Source organism: Anoplolepis gracilipes, chromosome 8 (genome assembly GCF_047496725.1).
Source record: "Anoplolepis gracilipes chromosome 8, ASM4749672v1, whole genome shotgun sequence".
Classification (NCBI taxonomy): domain Eukaryota; kingdom Metazoa; phylum Arthropoda; class Insecta; order Hymenoptera; family Formicidae; genus Anoplolepis; species Anoplolepis gracilipes.
Window position 1 is genome coordinate 2,520,239 of NC_132977.1, and position 20,783 is coordinate 2,541,021.

The 20,783-nt window shown below is 29.5% G+C and overlaps 3 protein-coding genes and 1 long non-coding RNA gene across 9 annotated transcripts; 2 read left to right on the top strand and 2 right to left on the bottom strand.

The window, feature by feature from the left end:
• Positions 1–338: 338 nt before the first annotated feature.
• Positions 339–8,880, top strand: LOC140668833 (cyclin-dependent kinase-like 4). Of its 4 annotated transcripts, none has more exons than XM_072898154.1 (6): positions 339–596; positions 5,414–5,603; positions 7,041–7,388; positions 7,557–7,823; positions 8,134–8,292; positions 8,468–8,880. In XM_072898154.1, exons 1-6 carry the CDS (start codon positions 532–534, stop codon positions 8,645–8,647), a joined length of 1,209 nt encoding a protein of 402 aa, XP_072754255.1. In that variant the 5' UTR covers positions 339–531; the 3' UTR covers positions 8,648–8,880. The 4 variants fall into 4 exon arrangements, with proteins under 4 accessions (XP_072754255.1, XP_072754257.1, XP_072754259.1 ...); XM_072898156.1 differs by having other exon boundaries at positions 342–596; positions 8,510–8,880; XM_072898158.1 differs by lacking the exon at positions 339–596 and adding an exon at positions 1,780–1,842.
• Positions 7,318–9,862, bottom strand: LOC140668834 (uncharacterized). The gene is made up of 3 exons (XR_012047253.1): positions 9,741–9,862; positions 7,541–9,332; positions 7,318–7,424 (listed from the first exon to the last, which is right to left on the bottom strand). It is a non-coding gene; the product is annotated as an uncharacterized lncRNA (long non-coding RNA).
• Positions 9,863–10,011: 149 nt separating this feature from the next.
• Dnapol-epsilon58 (DNA polymerase epsilon subunit 2) lies at positions 10,012–12,823 on the top strand. The gene is made up of 4 exons (XM_072897754.1): positions 10,012–10,265; positions 10,489–11,026; positions 11,352–12,035; positions 12,119–12,823. The coding sequence occupies exons 1-4, from the start codon at positions 10,198–10,200 to the stop codon at positions 12,392–12,394; spliced, it is 1,566 nt and encodes a 521-aa protein (XP_072753855.1). The 5' UTR covers positions 10,012–10,197; the 3' UTR covers positions 12,395–12,823.
• Positions 12,824–12,923: 100 nt separating this feature from the next.
• Positions 12,924–20,224, bottom strand: Hph (HIF prolyl hydroxylase). Of its 3 annotated transcripts, none has more exons than XM_072897757.1 (5): positions 19,378–20,224; positions 18,320–19,023; positions 15,102–15,221; positions 14,537–14,733; positions 12,924–13,707 (listed from the first exon to the last, which is right to left on the bottom strand). In XM_072897757.1, exons 1-5 carry the CDS (start codon positions 19,844–19,846, stop codon positions 13,698–13,700), a joined length of 1,500 nt encoding a protein of 499 aa, XP_072753858.1. In that variant the 5' UTR covers positions 19,847–20,224; the 3' UTR covers positions 12,924–13,697. The 3 variants fall into 3 exon arrangements, with proteins under 3 accessions (XP_072753858.1, XP_072753857.1, XP_072753856.1); XM_072897756.1 differs by having other exon boundaries at positions 14,523–14,733; positions 19,378–20,223; XM_072897755.1 differs by lacking the exon at positions 12,924–13,707 and adding an exon at positions 13,714–13,854 and having other exon boundaries at positions 14,523–14,733.
• Between the last annotated feature and the right edge of the window lie 559 nt (positions 20,225–20,783).

The following is a 20,783-nucleotide window of genomic DNA, read 5'->3' on the forward strand; positions in this document are numbered from 1 at the left end:
AAAATGAATAAATGACTCGATATTAATTATGATATCTTTTGCATATGGTATATTCTCAATAATTTGATATAAAAATGTACAAAAAAAGATATTAAGTATTCCTATAATGAATAATCTCTTATAATAATCTATATAGTACAGATCTTATTTTTTAATAATAATATAATATTAGAAAGCATGATAATTTACTAGTAATTTATCCATACAATTATACAGATATTATTTTTATATATTTAAATATTTAATATATTTCGAGAGATTTGATGCTATCTCAAGTGAATCAATCAAATTAGAGAAAGTAGGTGCAGCAGATATGAAAAGGGCTGGCTCAAAGGATTATCGATCAGTCGGTCGACGTGGTTTCAGGCAAAAGGACGTGTTTCTCTATCAAAGTAACGCTGGTTCAGCAATAGACTGTCAACAATGTTGACGCGACTTATCGAATCCGCGACGGTCACAATGCTGTTCGTCAGATTGCAGCATGAATTTTATTTTATTCGTAGCGTGAAATTTCTGTGAAGAAGCCTTCGAATGGACAAATGGCTCCAAGATAGAAAGCTCTGGCTATTCGGTAGCACACTGCCGTTGCTACCAAGGTAAACATTGATATCAAACGATTAAAATATCTATCGTTTTGTATGTATCTCTTGATAATTATCTGACGTTTCTTTAAAGTTTATTTTAATATTTAATCTTCTAATCTCCTTGATGCAGCCCTTACATAAACATAGCATTTGAGCTTTTTGATCGTTTGACATTTAGTTTATTAAAAGGTCGATTCTCTGATAACCTTTTAAAATTTCTGAAAAACAAACTGTCTTATGATTGTCATAAGATTCAAAGAAGATATCTCGAATAATTCCAATCAAATACGATTGAAAAATTTTATCTCGGATTCTGTGCATTATTATATTTCTTGACAACATACAAGAAATGTTTAGACTATGCATTTCATCAATATAAAAATATTTGTTATACAACCTAAGTATATGTAATAACGATAATCTTTTGTCACAATTGAACTAAATTATGACATTAAATATATATAATATAAAGAATAATCTTTGTACGATTAATGATAAATTTTGCTACAATTTTGTAATATTCATATAGAAAGATACACTAAATTAAATCTATTTCATACGTAACAGAAAATAAAAAAGAAATTTTCTTTCGATAATTTTGAGAAATACATTTCTTAGTTTCGTTATAGATTTATATTTTAATATTTAAATTTTTATCAATTATTATTTTTTAAAACATAATTTTATATCCATATCTCTATATATTATGAGAGAGTAGGTAGATTACTTTCGAAATATTTTTCATAGTTCTATTTATAATATTTATAATATTTTCCGTCTTCTATTATAATAAAATAAAATAATAATAAAAAATACTTTATTGTTTTATTTTTGCTCCACTATATTTTATAGTCTATGAAATTTTCTAATATATATTTGTAAGAAATTATTGGAAAAAGGAATAAATTTAAATTAAACGGGAAGATCGCGAATAGTGAAGGCTATTTACATTCCTTGTCACAGATTATCTAAAGACTTACAATTAGTCTTATATCTTTCGGATGTTTTCGTACTTTACATTGCGTAACAACTATAGCCACTATAAAGAGAGAGTTTGTCCAACAGTCAGGAACATTTTGACCTCTTTCACGGTCAGGATATATAGCATTACTCGGGACGTATAATATCGATTGTCAATAATCAAGAGTTGAACAATAACGTAAAGCGGCGTTTCTTCAGCGTATTAGTATTGTCCGGCATGTTCGCCAACGAGGGTGACCTAGCAAGAGTATTCTATGAATTCCATTCTTGGATTTTTGTACGTATAATTGATTTTTTCTCTTTCTCTCTCTCTCTTTTCTAGAAATGTCAAGCTTGTCAGGTACTCACTGAACATTGTACGCCAAAGCAAATTACAATTCTTTAATCGAATTCTTCAGAATACGAGAAGTTGAAAAATTATGTAGACATTATATTACATTATCTACTTATCTATTTTTTTATCACATAATTTATTCTAATAAAATAGATTAATCTTTAAGATTTAATTATGCAAAGTTTTGATTTAATATTATATTATTATGTCATATTATATTATATTATATATATGTATATATATATATATATATATATATATATATATATATATATATATTATATATTATGTATTATAATGTAATATATATATATATATATATATATTACATTATAATATATTACAAAACGCACTTATGAGACAACTGTATTATAAATTTAAAATAAGCTTTTATTTGATAAAATAAATAATATTAAATAAATAATTTCCCCTTTCTTTAATTTTTTAATATCTAGTATTATAATTATTATTCTCGACAAAATAATATGTTACACACAAACGTCCAATTAAGTGATTTAAGTTTAAGCGTGAGTGTGTTTGTATTTTCACATCTTTCTTAAAGAAGAAAAAAAAGAATACTATAAAATTCTATTTTTTTTTTAAATTTTAAATAATTTTGAGTAAAAGACACACATATACAAGGCTCTCCTCTCTCTCTCTAAAAGTAAAATATTTTTTCAAAATACAAAATTAGTATAGTGGCGACAATTATTTACTTAATAATTTCAGTATTAGGTATTTTGAGATTATTTTAGAAAATAAAGATAACTAAAATTCTGTATATTATAACTGTAGGTTTTAATAAAACAAAGCACGCTTTCGTGAAATTAGCTGTTTAACGATTCATACTTTAATAACCTGGCACAGCTGCAATCTATTTGTCGATTTACTTTCAAAGCACGCAACCGAATGCATCAATTAATTTTCAAAATTAACATATACAGTTTATCTTATCCGAAATTATGGTATATACGTACGCGATCACGTCAATATGATAAACGACATAAGATTTGCGAACTATCGACAATGCATACCACAGTGGTAAGAGATCTTTAATTCGGTCAGTAACCTCCCCAAATAATTGTAGAACAGATCGAGATTATATTATTAAAGATAATATAATCCAATCAATACAATTTTTTATAAAAATAATGTTAAAATAAATTATATGATAAAATAAATACATAATTTTATATTAAAAAATCTCAAACAAAATTGGCTCTCTTACATCAGAATCTTATATAAAAAGACTGAGTTTGACTTATCTCAATATTTTTCGTAAACTATATATTAAAAGTAGTACACATTGACTTTTTAATCAGTGGAGACAAAGAGTATAGGTATATTAGTTTTTTTGTTTAATTATTTATATATTAATTTTTTAAAAAGGTGATTCATCACTGTTAATGTATTTTTTTTAATTGTTCAGGAAATATGATATTTAAAAAGAAGCAATATTGTTTTGTACTTTCTGATAATCACTGTTAAGATACATTAGACGATTTACATATATCTCGAGATAATTAAAATGCAAAAAAAAGTACAAGTTTATGAATAAAGAAATAGAAATATTATTAAATAAAATAAAATATTATGTAATATATATGTGATATACTCGTGATACTATGCTCTTTATGCAACAGTTGACGTCATGCCTTGTCAAATATAAAAAGTGGATATTGAATCGAGAACGTTGAAAAAAAGTTTGTCGATTTTGTGTTCTCAAAACCAATAGTTGTAAAAATTATTTGCAATCGATATCAAATAAATTTTACATTCTTATTAAAATTATTTTTAAAAAAATTTAAATTAAATTTTTAAAAAATTATTTTTAAAATGTAAAATCAAAGATAAAATACTTTGATTTTTAAAATCAATTTTCTAGACAAGAATTCTTTAATAAGAAAAATTCTGGTTTACATTTTAAATTTATTTTTTCATATATAATAGAATCATCAGCTTTTCAGTTATTCCATCAATAAAAAAACTTTTGAAAAACGTAATAGTCTTTATTAATTTTATTATAACTATAAAATAATAATATAGTCCTATAGAGAACTTATTCAATTGCACTAGTCTATGAAATTATTTGTGATGAATCGATATCTTCTCTGATTGTACATTAAATATTAAAAAACATTTATTTCATCAAGCAAATTTTTCCTTGTTTTTCCTGTAATGTCTCCATCTCAATTTCTATTACCTCTCATATTCAAGGCAAGAGTCTATAACATTTTTTTCTTATGATTGCTTTCATGGGAAATAAGTCTATTGTTCGGTTGATAATCGAATAATGATTGTAATATCACTATATCAATTCAAAATATTGTACTATTTTCTAGTATCAATATTAATATATATATATTCGATTATCAACCGAACAATAAGCTTATTTTCCACGAAAGCAATCATAATAAAAAAATGTTATAGACTCTTGTAATAGAAATAGAATATGAGAAGTAATAGAAATTGAGATTGAGGACATTACACGAAAAACAAGGAAAAATTTGCTTGATGAAATGAATGTTTTTTAATATTTAATATACAATCAGAGAAGATATCGATTCATCACAAATAATTTCATAGACTAGTGCAATTGAATAAGTTCTTTATAGAACTATATTATTATTTTATAGTTATAATAAAATTAATAAAGACTATTACGTTTTTCAAAAGTTTTTTTATTGATGGAATAACTGAAAAGCTGATGATTCTATTATATATGAAAAAATAAATTTAAAATGTAAACCAGAATTTTTCTTATTAAAGAATTCTTGTCTAGAAAATTGATTTTAAAAATCAAAGTATTTTATCTTTGATTTTACATTTTAAAAATAATTTTTTTTAAATTTAATCGGTACAATATATATATATATATATATATAGTACCGATTATTTTGATTCCGGTATTGCAATCGCTCGTACACAAGTCTGGTTTGTCGCGTCTGCGCTATAAGCGTAGGGTTTGAATAAAGTAAAACTTGTGTGGGGCAGCTTGACCCCTGGTCATCCATCGGGATAGAGACCAGTCTAACTGGTACCGTTTCTCGTGATACTATGCTTTTTACGCAACAATTGACGTCGTTGCCATGCCTTGCCAAATATAAAAAGTGGGTATTTAATCGAAAACATTGAAAAAAAGTTTGTCGATTTTGTGTTCTCAAAACCAATAGTTGTAAAAATTATTTGTAATCGATATCAAATAAATCTGATATTCTTAATAAAATTATTTTCAAAAAATTTAAATTAAATTTTTAAAAAATTATTTTTAAAATGTAAAATTAAACATATTTCCTAAATACACACGAGGAATTAAATAGATTTTAATTTTCGAAAATATATCGATATAATATTTTGCCCATGTTGATCGAGTCAATATTTTAGAATTATGAAACAATATGTACATTTTTATTTCAAGCCATTCCAAATTAATGTGTCCATATTATTTTTTCATTGAACGCGTCTGAATTTCATCTATATTTATTAATAAAATTGAAAAATGAATTTTGTCCAGGTCTCGGGCGCCGAGCAAAGCCATGGAGCGTTACGAACGTTTGGCACGGCTCGGCGAGGGTAGCTACGGCGTTGTCTTCCAGTGTAGAGATCGGCAAACTGGAAAATTGGTGGCTGTAAAGAAGTTTCAGCAGACCGAAGATGATCCTCTAATACGTAAGATCGCGTTACGGGAAATACGTCTGTTAAAGGTCAGTTCTTTTCTTTAACGATTGCACTGTTTTTTAATAAACGCTCAAGTGAATTTAAAGAGATCCCACTCATGACACAAGATGTCAATTATTATGTGAAAGCAATCGATCAGGCAATATCAGAAAGTAATTGAAAATAATCGATAAGGTAATAAAAATAAATATACTATTTTTCAAATACCATTTCTTTCAAATTTAAATAGCTACTAATAAAATTTTCGACTCATACAAATCAATAAATTGCTCATGATAAAAGGCTCCTATAAAGATATAATTAAAAAAAATATTTAAAAAAATTCACAATCTGGATTTTTATTATTAAAAAATGATAACAATTGCAAAATATTTTTTATAATTGCAATTTGTCGATTATTAATTAAAAACTGAAAGATAGCAAAAGAATAAAGAATTTTTAATAAAAAATGTATAGTAAAATTTCTGCTATAATATAATAAACAATAAATAAAAAATCGCTAATAATTTTCCAATGTTTGCACGCGATTCGATCAATCCACGGAATAAATAATTAAGTTTGCCGAGGGTAGCATTCGTGTGAGGTGAACGACCTCCGTAAAGTATCCGTGACCGCTGGTTCTCACTTATAGATCGGATCATGGACAATTTCGATAATATCCATCATCTAAGAATTATTAATAAATTTACTAGATATAGATTTAAATATACAAGATATATAAAAATTATATATTTTTTTCAATAAAATATTATATTTTTATTTTGAAATATATTCGGTTATTTAAATAAAAAATTGCAGAAATGCGTCAAATTGATTTTTATATATTTAATTAAATTTCTTCAGCCGTTCTTGAGATTGTCCGATAGAATTGAAGCGACGAGTACTCCAAATGATAGGGTACTTGCTCACGTATAGAGGAAGTTACGTTCTTATTTATGCGATAAGAAGCTCGCATACACATAAATGCAACACTAACTGCGAGAAGTAGCCAACGGTCAATACCGGAGAGCGGTCAATATCTTGGCGTGTTCCGGTCTTTACCGACCTAACTTTATCTTTACGATCATCAGCGTGGGTTTAACACCAAACATATGCACATTCAAATAGGTCCCTCTAAGCTCTGCGACGTTTTGACATTTTACCTCAAGGCTGCTTTCTTCGACAAAACTATATTACAATGAGTGTGTCCTTTTAAAAATTAACAGAAGAACGTGTTAAAATTTCTTCACGACACCTTATTTAAAGAGTAAAAATCTGTAAAATCATGAATATAATGTAGACTTTAGAATTAGATCAAATAAAAAAATCAAAAGATGAAAAAAGACAGTTTCCTTGTCGTCAAGACTACTGATCGCTCGACTTTTCCAGCCTTCATTTTATCGCGCAAATTTTTCGCATAATAAATCCTATTTCCGTCTAACGGAAATTCAAAATTGAAAAAAAAATGCTTCTCTTTTGTGCAGAACCTTAAGCATCCGAACCTGGTCAATCTTCTGGAAGTCTTCAGACGGAAGAGAAAGTTACATCTAGTATTCGAATATTGCGAGAATACTCTTCTAAACGAGATGGAGAAATATCCTAGCGGTTGTCCGGATCTCACGACCAGGCAGATCACTTGGCAGATTCTGCAGGGCGTCGCTTATTGCCATCGCCTCGGATGCGTTCACAGAGATGTGAAGCCGGAAAACATACTCATTACCGGCGAAGGTGTGATAAAATTATGCGATTTTGGATTCGCGCGTATGCTCAGTCCCGGTGAAAATTATACGGAATACGTCGCAACCAGATGGTACAGAGCACCCGAATTACTGGTAAATATCAGATGTACATCTCTCAGGTGTCACTTGCTTAAAATATTTACAGAATAAAAATTTGACGTAAAGAGAATTTTTTATTTTAAATAATATGGAAAGATTTTCATTTTCATTTTTTTTTATTTAATTATGATATAACGATTAATTACCTATTTCCCGGAACAGGTCGGTGACACACAGTATGGTACCCCGGTCGATGTGTGGGCAATCGGTTGCGTGTTTGCGGAATTAATACGGGGTGAAGCATTGTGGCCAGGAAAATCCGATGTAGATCAGTTGTATTTAATAAGAAGAACGCTGGGCGATCTTTTACCGAGGCACATGACTATCTTTCAACAGAACGAATTCTTTACTGGTATTACTCTTCCAACACCGCAAACGCTTACGCCTCTCGAAGACGCTTTACCCCGTGGAAATAATAGTCCTATACAGGTAATGCCAACAACTTTGCTTTAATTAATAAATAATAGAAAATGCAAAATATAATTACATAAAAAAGCGACATTTATTAATATCAAAGCATAAATTTTGAGTAAAAAATTTCGACAAATATATTGTGAAACATACAAAGAAATTCTTTCAAAACTTGTTACTCAAAATTTCAGAAAAATATCATCTATATATATTTATTGTTAATAAAAAGTTTAGATTCGTCGACATGAAATAATTAAGAGTAAATCAAATATTAAAATATATCAGAATTATCTCAGTGATAAACATCATGTAAATCCTTTGTCGACAGTTGGATTTCCTGAAAAAATGTTTGGATAAAGATCCAAATGAAAGGTGGACATGCGAACAATTATTACGACACTCTTACTTCGATAATTTCCATTTTAAAATGCCGGACGTCGAGACGGAAGAGTTCGAAAAGCTTAAAAAATATCGAGAACGCTCTCGGGTAAGTTTAATGATAGAAGGAAATATTTAGAAAATATATAAATTAGACAGTTAAATCTATCAAAGACAGATCTGTCAAATATTTAAAATTATTAAAAATATTTTTTAAATATTTAACATTTTTCGCTAGATTTGACGCAGAATTTATTATTGAATATCTTATCTATAATTTATAGGAAAAAAGAAGATTGAGAGATAACATGTATTCATATTTGCAGAATACAAATTACAGTCAAATGGTATTACCCCAGTTACCCAAGGCTGGTCCTTCTGTTCATAGCCACAGTGAAAGTCGACCAAAAAGCTCCTCTATACATCAACAAAATTTTGACCATCTACCTACTATAAGAGGTTAATTCTGTGATTGTACATATATTTTCTTAAGCTTTTTAAGAATGTTCACGTTAATTTATAGAATTCTATGAAAATGATTGTTATTACTTTTTTATTTATATTCGCACATTTTTCTCTATGAAGTTTGAAGACTTTTTTTCTTTAGATTTTGACCTTTTGTTTATCTATAGAAGCACATTCGTGCAATTCATATGTATATCTCTTATAATAAAAGTTTTGTATAAAATAAGAAAAATGTATTTTTGGTATATCATATTCTGTAAGTAAGGTAGATAATATTGTTGTTTCAATTGCAAAATGTTTTTTTAATAAAAGTACCTAACCCTTGAAGGAAATATTAACATAAAAGAAAACTAACAAATCTATTATTTAACAATATAATTTAGAAAGAAAATAAGACATTATTAACAAATAAATTTTATATATATATATATATATATACATATTACATTGTTATGTAATATATTTCTTATACAATTTAGTCAAGGGATGGTCGTGTCTTTCAGACACCGGTACATAACGTTGTTGCAATGTAAACCAACCTACGTGAAGTCCTATAATTAGCGGTATCATGAAATAATAGGTAGTATGCCTCTGTATCCATGATGTTTTCATATTATTTGAGTACATTTTTGTAATGTGATAGTAACTGTTAATGTTCACATTTACTTTTGCTTTTCAACATACCTGAAAAATAATAATTCCTTTTAATGTATCTATTAAATATATAAAAAGAAATATCTAGGTAAGTAATTGATCGAAAAATAATTCTTTGTTTTTTTTCGCGAATGTACTTACGATAAATTGCAACGAATTATGCAATAAAGTAACTTTCTTAATAACATTAACGTCAATAGTAAAAAATATATAAAAATATATAAAAGAATAGAAAAAAAATAGAACAAGAGAAAAAAAGAAGAGAAAAATATATCATTAATATTTTTTACCGACAAATTCTCTTCTGACAACACTTAACCTATATATATCGATTAACGAGTTACTTGAACAATATATTTCTAAAAAAATTAATTCAAACCGTAGAATTATTTTCGAGCAATATACACAGATTTTAACGATGATCGAATAATTAAATACCAGTCGAATCGATCTTTTAAAAAGAACCGAAATTAATCAGCTCGCAATCTAAAATCTCAAGCACAACAAATTTTATATCGTTTGATTGACCAATCAGGACAAAGAAGCATTTTCCTGTTTTTGGTTGCGTTCAAAAATCCTACTCGTTCGATAGAGTTGCGTTTGATCAACCAATCAGAATATTTTGTTCCCTTTATCCTGATTGGTCGATCGATCCCATCTACTCCAATGAGTAGATTTTAGAACAAACTTCTGTAGATTCGCGAAAGGCGGGAAAAATGACGGGAGATGAGTAAAAAGTTTCCTTAACCTTTGCTATGAAAGTGCAGTGAGAAACATAATGTAAAATGATTTTCTTTTCCGGCCAAATAATTAATTAATTTTTGTTTGATAGTTCGATATGCTTCTTTATTCATAATTAGTTTAGTAATTAAATTTGTATTTTTGTGTAAGGACGATGGCTGATAATAAATGTGTACAGATGATTCAAACAAACTTTTCTTTATACGGTCTGGTATTGTCTAGGCAAGTACTCTTTATTTTTTTAAGAGTAAAATGTCATTACGTATAACACGAAAAAATTTCTAAACAAACAATTAAAAAATTAATATTTTTTTCATCATTCATAATTTTGTACATATTTATATAATTTTTTTATTTATTTGTATACTGAGTATAATTTTAAATTATTTACTTTTATATCTAATTAAATGTATTTAATATAATTGCTTACGTATTTTTTTTTCAGAGAACTTAGAGTATCTCTGGCAAAACAACTGTTAAAAATACCAGAAGATGAACGTGAATCTTGGCTGAATCGCATTATAGAACTGGTTCTAGCCCAAAATTTGAATGATCCACATGTTAATGCTGAACATATAAGACTTGCCATAGAGGAATGTGTACAACCAAATAAATTGAAAAATACTGAAACAGTATTCAATGTTATAAGTGCATATGATATACCAAAAATAAAGTTTGACATTGGCAAGAAAAAGTTTGTTATCGACAATGAAAATTTATATCCTGAAACACAATACAAATCACTGATTTTTAAACATCGTTTTGAAATGATGTGGTACAAAACTTTGAGGCATAAGCAATTTCTCTCTACTAAGTTTGAGAAACAGCAGACAGATAAGACAAATATAATACCTATTGAATATTTGTTGAGTGAACTGAAAACAGGAAATGTATGTGTAATGGGTCTGATAACACAATTAATGGAGGATCAATACTCTTTGGAAGATACAACTGGAACCGTTAAAATCGACTTAAGCAGTACAATATCCTTTACAATATATATTATTATTTACAATAAGCCTTATTATAATAAGGCCAATTTTTTTAAAAAGAAATTTTTAATAAAAAAATAGAAATATTTTAGATGAGAAAATTTAAAAACTTTTAAAAAAGCTTGGAAAAATTAATTTTTAGATCAATATATAAAATATTTTCTTGTTCTCATAGCATTGATGTGTGACTGATTCTTCTTACTAATAAAATTGTTCTAGTAAAATATGAATATCTATTTTATAATAGAATAAAACATCTTTAGAATGTGACAGTAACAGCAGTTAAAAATTAGTTATCTTCCTTATCTTGGTTTACGATTTTCAGGATAATTTTATTATGGAAGGCTGTATAGTTATAGTTAATGGTGTTTATAAAGATGATGTATTGCATGTGGAGAATATCAACTTTCCGCCAATAGAATCGTCGGAGAGTATGCGATCAGATTTTGGTGATACTAATACATTTGGTGGACCACATAATTTGTCTTTGAAAATGTCAGAAAAATTACAAGTTCATGAAGAAACCGATCCAGATGGAATGATAGTATTCATAGCAGAACTATGGCTAGACATGCCAAATGTGTTACAAAAATTTAAAACAGTGCTGGAAGGCTACATGGATTATCCCCCCATAGCTTTTGTGTTATGCGGTCATTTTCTAAGTTTCCCCACAAATATAACTAGCACGCAAGCTTTGATAACGGGTTTTAAAAATTTAGCCGATATAATAACGCAGTATACAAATGTAAAGGAATCCTCCAAATTTGTTTTTGTACCTGGTCCACACGATCTAGGCTCGCCCAAGATTTTACCGAAACCTCCTTTACCCAAGTGTATCATCGAGGAAGTCACAAAAGTAGTACCGAACGCTATTTTCACCACAAATCCGTGTAGAATACAATACTGTACAAAAGAGATTGTGGTATTGAGGGAGGATATGTTGACAAAGATGTGCAGGAACGCGCTTCGTTTTCCGAAAGAGGAGCATTTCTTTAAACATGTAAGTGTGCGATTATGTTTTATGAACCACTGTCAAAAATGTGATAATGTTTCACATCAATGTTAAAAAATTTTTTTGTCTAGTTCGCCAAAGCTATCATCAGCCAGTCGCATTTAACTCCTGTGCCTCTACAAGTTGTTCCGATTTATTGGAGATACGATCATGCTCTACAAGTATTTCCAACACCAGATCTCATAGTGATCGCTGACAATTTTGGAACATACACAACCAATTATTCAGACTGTTACGTGATAAATCCAGGAATGTTTTCAAAAAACAATTTCTCATTTCAAGCTTATGTGCCTGCCATCAATCAGATCCAAGATTGCCAGCTTCCAAACGACACTGATATTTCTTGAATAGTATTGTTTGAAAAAATTTGACAATCTGACAATCCTTAGCGCTACTGTGCTAGATCAGTTGATATACTAGTCTTCCATAATTTTATATATTTATTTTACTTTTAACACAAAATCTTGTTTATTTTTACAATACTTTAAAAACGCGAAATAAATCACTTAAATCATAACTTTTATGGTACTACTGTAAACACAAAACAAATTAAATTAACAAATTCAAGAAATAAAAATAATTTAATCACACGAGAAGACTGCTGGGGAGATAAAAATGACAGAGAGAGAGAGGAATAGTTTTTCTTACAATTACTCTCTTATGTCCAACAGTACAGCAGAAAATATTGAGAAGTGACTATATGATAGTTTTTTAAGAAATGGAATATTTATATAAACATGAATTTAATCTTGAATATAATACCTCTTTCTAATTGTCTATATGCTTCTCTTGTATTTCCTATATTAAGATGAAATAGAATCTTACATCAGACTTTCCGAATAGGACAGAAATGGTACACACTCGCTTACCCTTTCCTATTGATTCATATAAATAGTTACATATAGTATTAAACACAGTGTTTCTCTACTATTTTGCAATGTACATAACATTATACAGGTACAGACTGAATCCCAATTTATTTCAATTCGTCGCACTGGAAGCATAAGTCATTTACTGGCCATAATAAACCAAATATGATCACTACGTAAGCGTAAAAAGTCGTTAATAGTAACATTACAACATGACAATACTAACATTACATTTTTGTGTGTATGAGCAATATAATTTCTTTAGCAACCAATAGTTGCATTAATATTGCTAAGAAATGGCGCATACAAACATTATTGGGGACATAAATTTACTTGAAATACGATCAGAGGGTGTAAAATATATATATGTATATATAATATTTGTAATAATGAATCCCTGAAAGAAATTTTTTTGTACATTATATTTTACATATTTTTTTACTTAAAATATTCCAAATGCAGCATGCTTTAAGGATCATTAGTATATTTTACATAACGGAAATTAATGATCAATACAAGTATATAATTTTTTCTTCTCAAAAGGAAGCAGATTAGACATTTTGAATATTGGTTGCAAAGTGTGAAGTAGAATCTCCGAAATCGAAATAATTATACATATATAGGTATAAATTGCAACAACTACACACATTAATTCATCACATATATTGCAGTGCCGTCTGTAAAAAAAAAAAAAAAAAAAAAAAAAAAAAAAAAAACTCACGCTTCTATTGCACTTCCTCGTAAACACGCATTGTCCGATATAATTTTTCTCGTATGCTATTCAATTCCTCCTGCAAAAATTATTATAATATGTTAATAAAATACATAATATTTTATATAAAATTTTAATTTTAAATAGTAATTTTAATGATTGGACGGCGTAATAAGTTGTTCGCACTCTATGTCTCACGAACTATTATTCTTCATATGTAGTTCTCCTAAAAAATAAATTTGTGATCTACATTACCATATATATTTGTAAGTGGAATTGTAATTACAATTTTTGTAGTCGCAAATAAAATGTTTACGTATAATAATAGTACAAATATGTATACATAAAATTAAGTTAAAAACTAATTAGAAAAAATACGTTATAAATTTATTTAAACCATTTAATTACATTAAGAACTCAAGTTTCTTTTACACTGTTTCTTTCACTTAAATATCCTGCAATTTATTTAAAATTAAATTTCCTTTTACGAAACTTTAATGCTATCTTTTTCACATTTTAGTATTCGATTTTTATAATAAATGAATGTACTTTTAGTATTCGACTTTAATGATAAATAAATAAATGTACTGAAACTTATAGTGTTATCTTTAACTTTGAGCGATATCGCACATATATTATACAGTTCACTTATAGTAGTTCATAAGATATGGAAATGCGAAGAATTACTACGCTTAAAATAATAATTTTAGCTCATACACATGAACAGTATGCATAATAAAAATGAAGTAAAAGCTCTAATTTTTATTTAATGTTACAAGATATACCTTGATAAAGATAATTTCATTGTAATCAGTATTGATATTTTATACAAAAATGACTAGTGTATCGGAGAAAGGATAAAAAAATAAATGGTCAATGCGATCGTTTACGCACTTTCTCTTTGATACCTCCGGCAAGCCTGATTCCTTTCTTCGGCATCGAAATACCAAAGTGTGATAGCGTATCTCGTTTTGAACGCTGGTTGCACTTCGTGCGGGTTCCGCCTGTCGGACCAAAAAAATAATATCCTGTCGAAAAGAGGTTCGATATCCGCTACTTGATCACGCCATCCTTCGGGGAATATCCTCAAAAGTCCGCCATTTTCCTGCGTGAAATAAAATAGTTTTATACTATTTTTTTACTTCAAAAATTGCGCTCCATTTTCAAGATCTTATTAAGATTAAGAATCAAGATAATGGACTATATAACATCTTGCAAGAAAAGTCAATTTTGCCATTTAATTATTTAAATGATGAGATGACTTAGTTATTTAATAATTTAATGGATTATAAAGAGATTATAGATCAGTATGCGTTATTACAAATCCCTATAGACCTAGTATATAACTGCTTAAAAGATTACAATATTTGTAAAAACGCGGAAGTTTCTCATATATGAGTAAATGTACTTTCCTCGTACGCAAGGTAATAGATATAATTACAGATTTAGTAATATGCATGTATGAATTTGTACCTTGATGTCCCAATCTCGATTAAGATAATAAATGGCCGTGATGCAACGCCCATCTCGGTTAGGATTATCCACATGTTTCACATAATGTGAACCGTGACCGGGATAACAAGCCACCATTGCCTGGAACACAAGAAAAATATATTTGAAAAAACGAATCGTAATCGTAATCTTTTCACATAAATTATATTGTGATTAGCTCTAAATCTCTCTAGTAAGGTGAATTTTAATATACTCGATTATATTAAAATATCAAATTTTACATAATATAAAAATAGTGACATATTTTATGATTCAATAAACTAAGAAAATATGTTATCTTCCTTTTTCAACTAAATTTAAAATATATAAATATTTATTTTATTACATATACAATCATTTATGTCTTATTATGTCACTAATATGTATATTGCAAGTTTTACAAGAAATAACAAATATTTTAACATCTTTTTAAATTCAACAAAATATATGAATACTAGATAGCGTGAAAATGTGTTTTAAATAAATCAAGACTGTTAAAAAAAGGAAAAAAAAGGCGGAAGCATATTAATGAACGACTGACGTGGATTGTCATGTGTCATATTTAAATATGAAAGGATGAGTAAGAGTTGTTTTACGTCGGATAAATTCATGGAAAAATAATGTCAGGATATTTGTTTGCAAAAATAAAAATATAATTAAAAATTAATTATCCATATATGCACCTTAAACGGCATGCACTTTTAAAAATTATTAATTCAATAATGTGTGTGTGTGTGTGAGAGAGAGAGAGAGAGAGAGAGAGAGAGAGAGAGAGAGAGAGAGAGAGAGAGAGAGAGAGAGAGAGAGAGAGAGAGAGAGAGAGAGAGAGAGACTAGTTACAACACATCTAATACATATATATTATTTATCACATTTTTTAAATGCAGATAAATGCAATGATTAACAAAGAGAATATATGTGTATTTCGTAATTCTTTTTATCTTTTCCCGATTATCAAATGATATATCATTGATGTACAATTGATGGAAGACAATGTATTTTACGTGCGAATCATGTTTTCTGATAATGAAATATTTTTATTGCTTTAGCCGATAATAATTCTTACGTTAATTTTCTTAGTTTTTTCAGTAATGTAGAGAGAAAATATAAGTGTTTTCCTTTGAGCATTTTTTTTTAAATTACATACTCTTTAATAAAGTTCGAGTCGAAAGAAATGGCTGTTCAAAGAGAAGGGGACCATCCTAAATATATTATAATATGCAATATATATGCTTTATACCAACGGTTTATATGTCAAGAAATATTGCATTTATAAGATTAGATAGATGTCTCAATTTTCGAAGACATGTTTTCTTTAGCAACATGTCTTTTGAGACTTTTAAATTTCATCATACTCTCGTATAACAATTCAAAATTAATTAAAAATTAATATTTAAATGTATTTCTTCGAATCTTTCTTGAAAATTTCATGTGTTAGATCAATAGCATTCTAATTGATTCAGTAAAAAATGTATTAACATACGTTAGTTTCTTTTCATGAGTTGTTATTCGAATAAAGATTCAAAGAAAGACTTCGTTCATCTTTTATCCGAAAATACGCATACATTTACAAACGGATTAACATATCTCAAGTATGTGTATCGCTAAATATTAGCACACGCGCACATACATTATAGTACAACTGTAAAAACAACGTTGTGCAAAATAAAATATTTAGTAAATTGAATGCGCAATACATGTGTCTTTGTCTCATTGTGTGTATGTATGTTAGAAAGTAATCGGATATCTAACTAAAAATAGCACTGATAAATCATACTTAAGGACAATGATATAGTCACATTGAATAATTATTAAACAGTACACGAGTTTAACGAACTGCAATACAATCGCGAACAATACAAGAAATATCCTACATCTGTTGATTAAAAAAAAATTAATATTTATAGAATTCTCAATGAACCGATACATGTTTCACATTCAACTGTTGAAAAAAAAAAATAGAAAGGACATAATGTTATGAAAAAAAAATCAACTGTATCAAGAGATTAAATTTTATATTACATAATTATTAATAATTCCTCTTTTAGCGACAATTATTTTTCCTTCGTTCTCTGTATTAATTCAATTAAATTTTCTCTGTATCAATTAAATTAAATTGTCACTATATTAATTGAATTAAATTTTTGCATTATATTATTAAATTTCCTTCTTTGGATAATTTTTATTTTTCCTTCTCTGTATCAAATCTCTACATTTTTGTTAAAAAACTTTTTAATCAACTTTTTAAAACTTTTTAACTTTTTATTATCATGTCTTGATTATCTTTTATAGCAATAATAATATTTTGAAATAAGAAAGTAACCTTTTTTCAGAAAAAATTTTAAAGATATTTAAAAAAAAATTAGCAGTTTTAAACAAGGAAGTTTAAAAACCATTGTAATTTTTTTATTAGAATATATATATATATATATATAAAACTAATAAGAAAACTATTGATATTATATGCAGATATTTTTAACTTCATTTTTAAATCTCTAAATTTTTTTACATTTAAATGTTAACGTTATAAAAAGTTATTACGACTCTTTTGTATGTCGGGATATAAAGCAGAGAATCTAATCAGAAATCAATAAATATTTGCTGGCAAAATTTCGTTGAGGAACACCGATGGCATTCAGGCAGGAGGCGAATCGTAATGTAAAACGAACGTGATTCGTGCGTCGATCGTCAATGTGAGAGTAGAGAAAGAAGGTGGGAGTCGCGCGGCGTACGTGACTGACTGCACTTCGCGCTCTCGTTCCCACTCTCTTCCTCCTTTCGGCATAATACTCCTCTGTCGCAGATCATAACATTTTTGAAATCCTGACCTTGTCTATCGCATTCACCTCAGCGTATTATCGCGACGTTCCCACGCTCCAAAAAATCGCATATCTTCCGTGGTGCTTGTCGCGCTGTTAATATATATATATATATATATATATATATATATATATATATATTTTTTCCGGTTTGTAAGTTACAATTGATTACAAACGCGTGAAAGAGAAAGATGCCTCTTTACGCTTTGACTTAATTAAAATTTAAATCACGTAGATATTATGTACGCTGCTGTTTTACATTAATGCTGTTCAAGATAAAAAAATTAGAATTTCTTTTTAAAAAGATTATGTATGTATATATATATATATATATATATATATATATATATATATCACATCACAGATGTGGCGTGTACTTACTTTTGTTCTCCCATTGATTGTATAGTTTCCTATCTTTCCGTTATTGTGCATTTTATTGGCTCTCATGATAATTGCATCGACCCGCGATATCAGCATGCCAATATTCTGACATTGATGTTCCTTCCCGTCCAACCATATTATCTGATCACCACGTATTGTCTTTAAGTCATTTGCGCTACCTTTATTAGAAACCAACTGTCCATCCTTAAATAATCCAGCACTGTACATATATAAAACCTCGTTTAGCACTGCAAGACCCTTCTCCTTGCCTAGAAACTTGTCCACCACGCACACACCATACTTGTCCATGTCTCTTATCACATATTGACAAATTTTGTCTATAAACTCTTCGAGATTATTTCTATTCCTATGTAGAAAAGGGGGCAAAAGATCCTCCTCCTGACCTAACCGCACCTCCGGAAAGTTTTTCATGCCGTTATGACGCTGAGCGGACAGGCCGAGGTCTGTGTTGCTTAAGCTATCAAAAATTCTCGAACTCTCTAAAGCGGGATTCAGGAGTTCGGCTCGTGCACCCAGTATAATGTCCTCCGAACTTCCCTCGAACGTTATAGGCGACGTCCAACCATCAGCTTTGTTATTACGCGCGTTTCTCGTCCTCCCACCGTTTGATTTCTTCTTAAGATTTTGATTCTCCTTCCGCTCTTGTTGATGACTCGATCCGTTCTCCCCTTGTGTGATGGAATCTATAATCAGATAAATATATATATATATATATATATATATATATATATATATATATATATATATACAAACTTTCTGTCAATTTTATCAAGTCGACGGATAATTCCAAGCTATGATAATTGAAACGTCACTCGAGAGGATCTATATCAGCGACTGTGTGCGACATTCAAGTATCCAACAATAAAATAAAACGTCGTAGGGCTCGCTATTTATATCGCAAATTTATCGGCAGCGAGATTTATTGTTTATTACTGCGCAAAAGCGTGTGAAAGCTGATAACGTAGGTTTCAGCTGAAAGAAGAGAACAAAAAAAAAAAAAAAAAAAAAGACATACACACTCACACACACAATCTCACCTGCGAGATGCTTCGCGTTCCGACACGACTCCGAGGTAACGTTCGACGCATCCGAGACGGGGATCTTGCTTAGGTTAGAAACCAGAGTGTTCGGTGTTACGGCGCGGCATTTGCCAACAGGATGATGATGATGATGATGATGATGATGATGGTGATGATGATGTTGATGATGTTGCTTGGACAGGGAGATCTCGCGATTCCTTCCCGTCTTGGTGGCCCCTGAAAGCAACCTCTCGTCCTCGGTGGGGTCGCACGCTGGATGAGTCGCGCAGAACTCCCTGTGACGTTTCCAGTCGCGCCTCTGGTGCTCCTTCGTGCAATAGAAAACGGTCTTGCAGCGCGAACACCTGAGCAGCTTGTCAGTCCTGTCGCAGACCGCGCAGATCACCTGTGACGCGTGACCCGCGTTCCGTGCATCGTCGCCGTGTGTGGTCTGCGCGCGACTGACCATCGGCCCGGACTCGGACATGCTGGCGGTGGGTTCGCACACACACACACAGAGCTTTTCCTTTTTTTCTTTCCTCTACTCAGTCCGTCAATGCCGTCGCGCGTCGCGACGACATCTCTTCGACGAGGAAAGTCACACGCGCGCCGTCCGCTACTCCGATCAGCTCCTCCGCGCTACGGAATCCCGCTTCTCCCTTTCATCCGGTTCGCGCCGCCGCCGTTCAGTGTCGCGGCGAGTTGGACTGCCGACCTCGCTAAGGAACATCGTATCCTCGCGTATGTTACCCCCGGAGTTGTTTAGAAGTCAGTCTTTTTTTTTTTTAAACTATAAAAATAACGCGTTATCCAAAGGATGCGCGACGAATAAAGATGCGAGATGAAAATTCGGGATATATTCAACGAATAGTCACGGAAATCTAGATACTAGATACGTGTCAAATCCATTGAACTATAGCCTAACTAGAATGCGCGCACCAGGCTGCCAGACAAAGATAACATGAATCGGGGCTTTCTGTCCTTTTTTCTCATCTTATACACGGTGGAAATAAAGTACGCTTAACCCAATAAACCTTAATGAACTAAAATGACAATAAAATAATGTATAATAACTAATCAATATCATAATTATGTGATAGAATATGAAGAAAATAATTTATAAGTATAAAAAGACATATTTTATTCAAAATATAATAACCATATGTTTTACAATTGTATTTAGATTTTCTAAATGTTTGATAGACATCTATCTTACGAGTCTCTTGTTATCTCGTAAAGGAAATCTGTAAAATATTTAATAATATATTACGTTATTAGTATTAATTTGTCTTCACAAATATAAACAATTATATGATTTCATCTTTTATATATATATATTCATAATTTTAAGAAAAATACCATATGTATTTAAAACACCATAATTATTTATTATTGTTGAGATTATTTATATTCGCGTTCACACG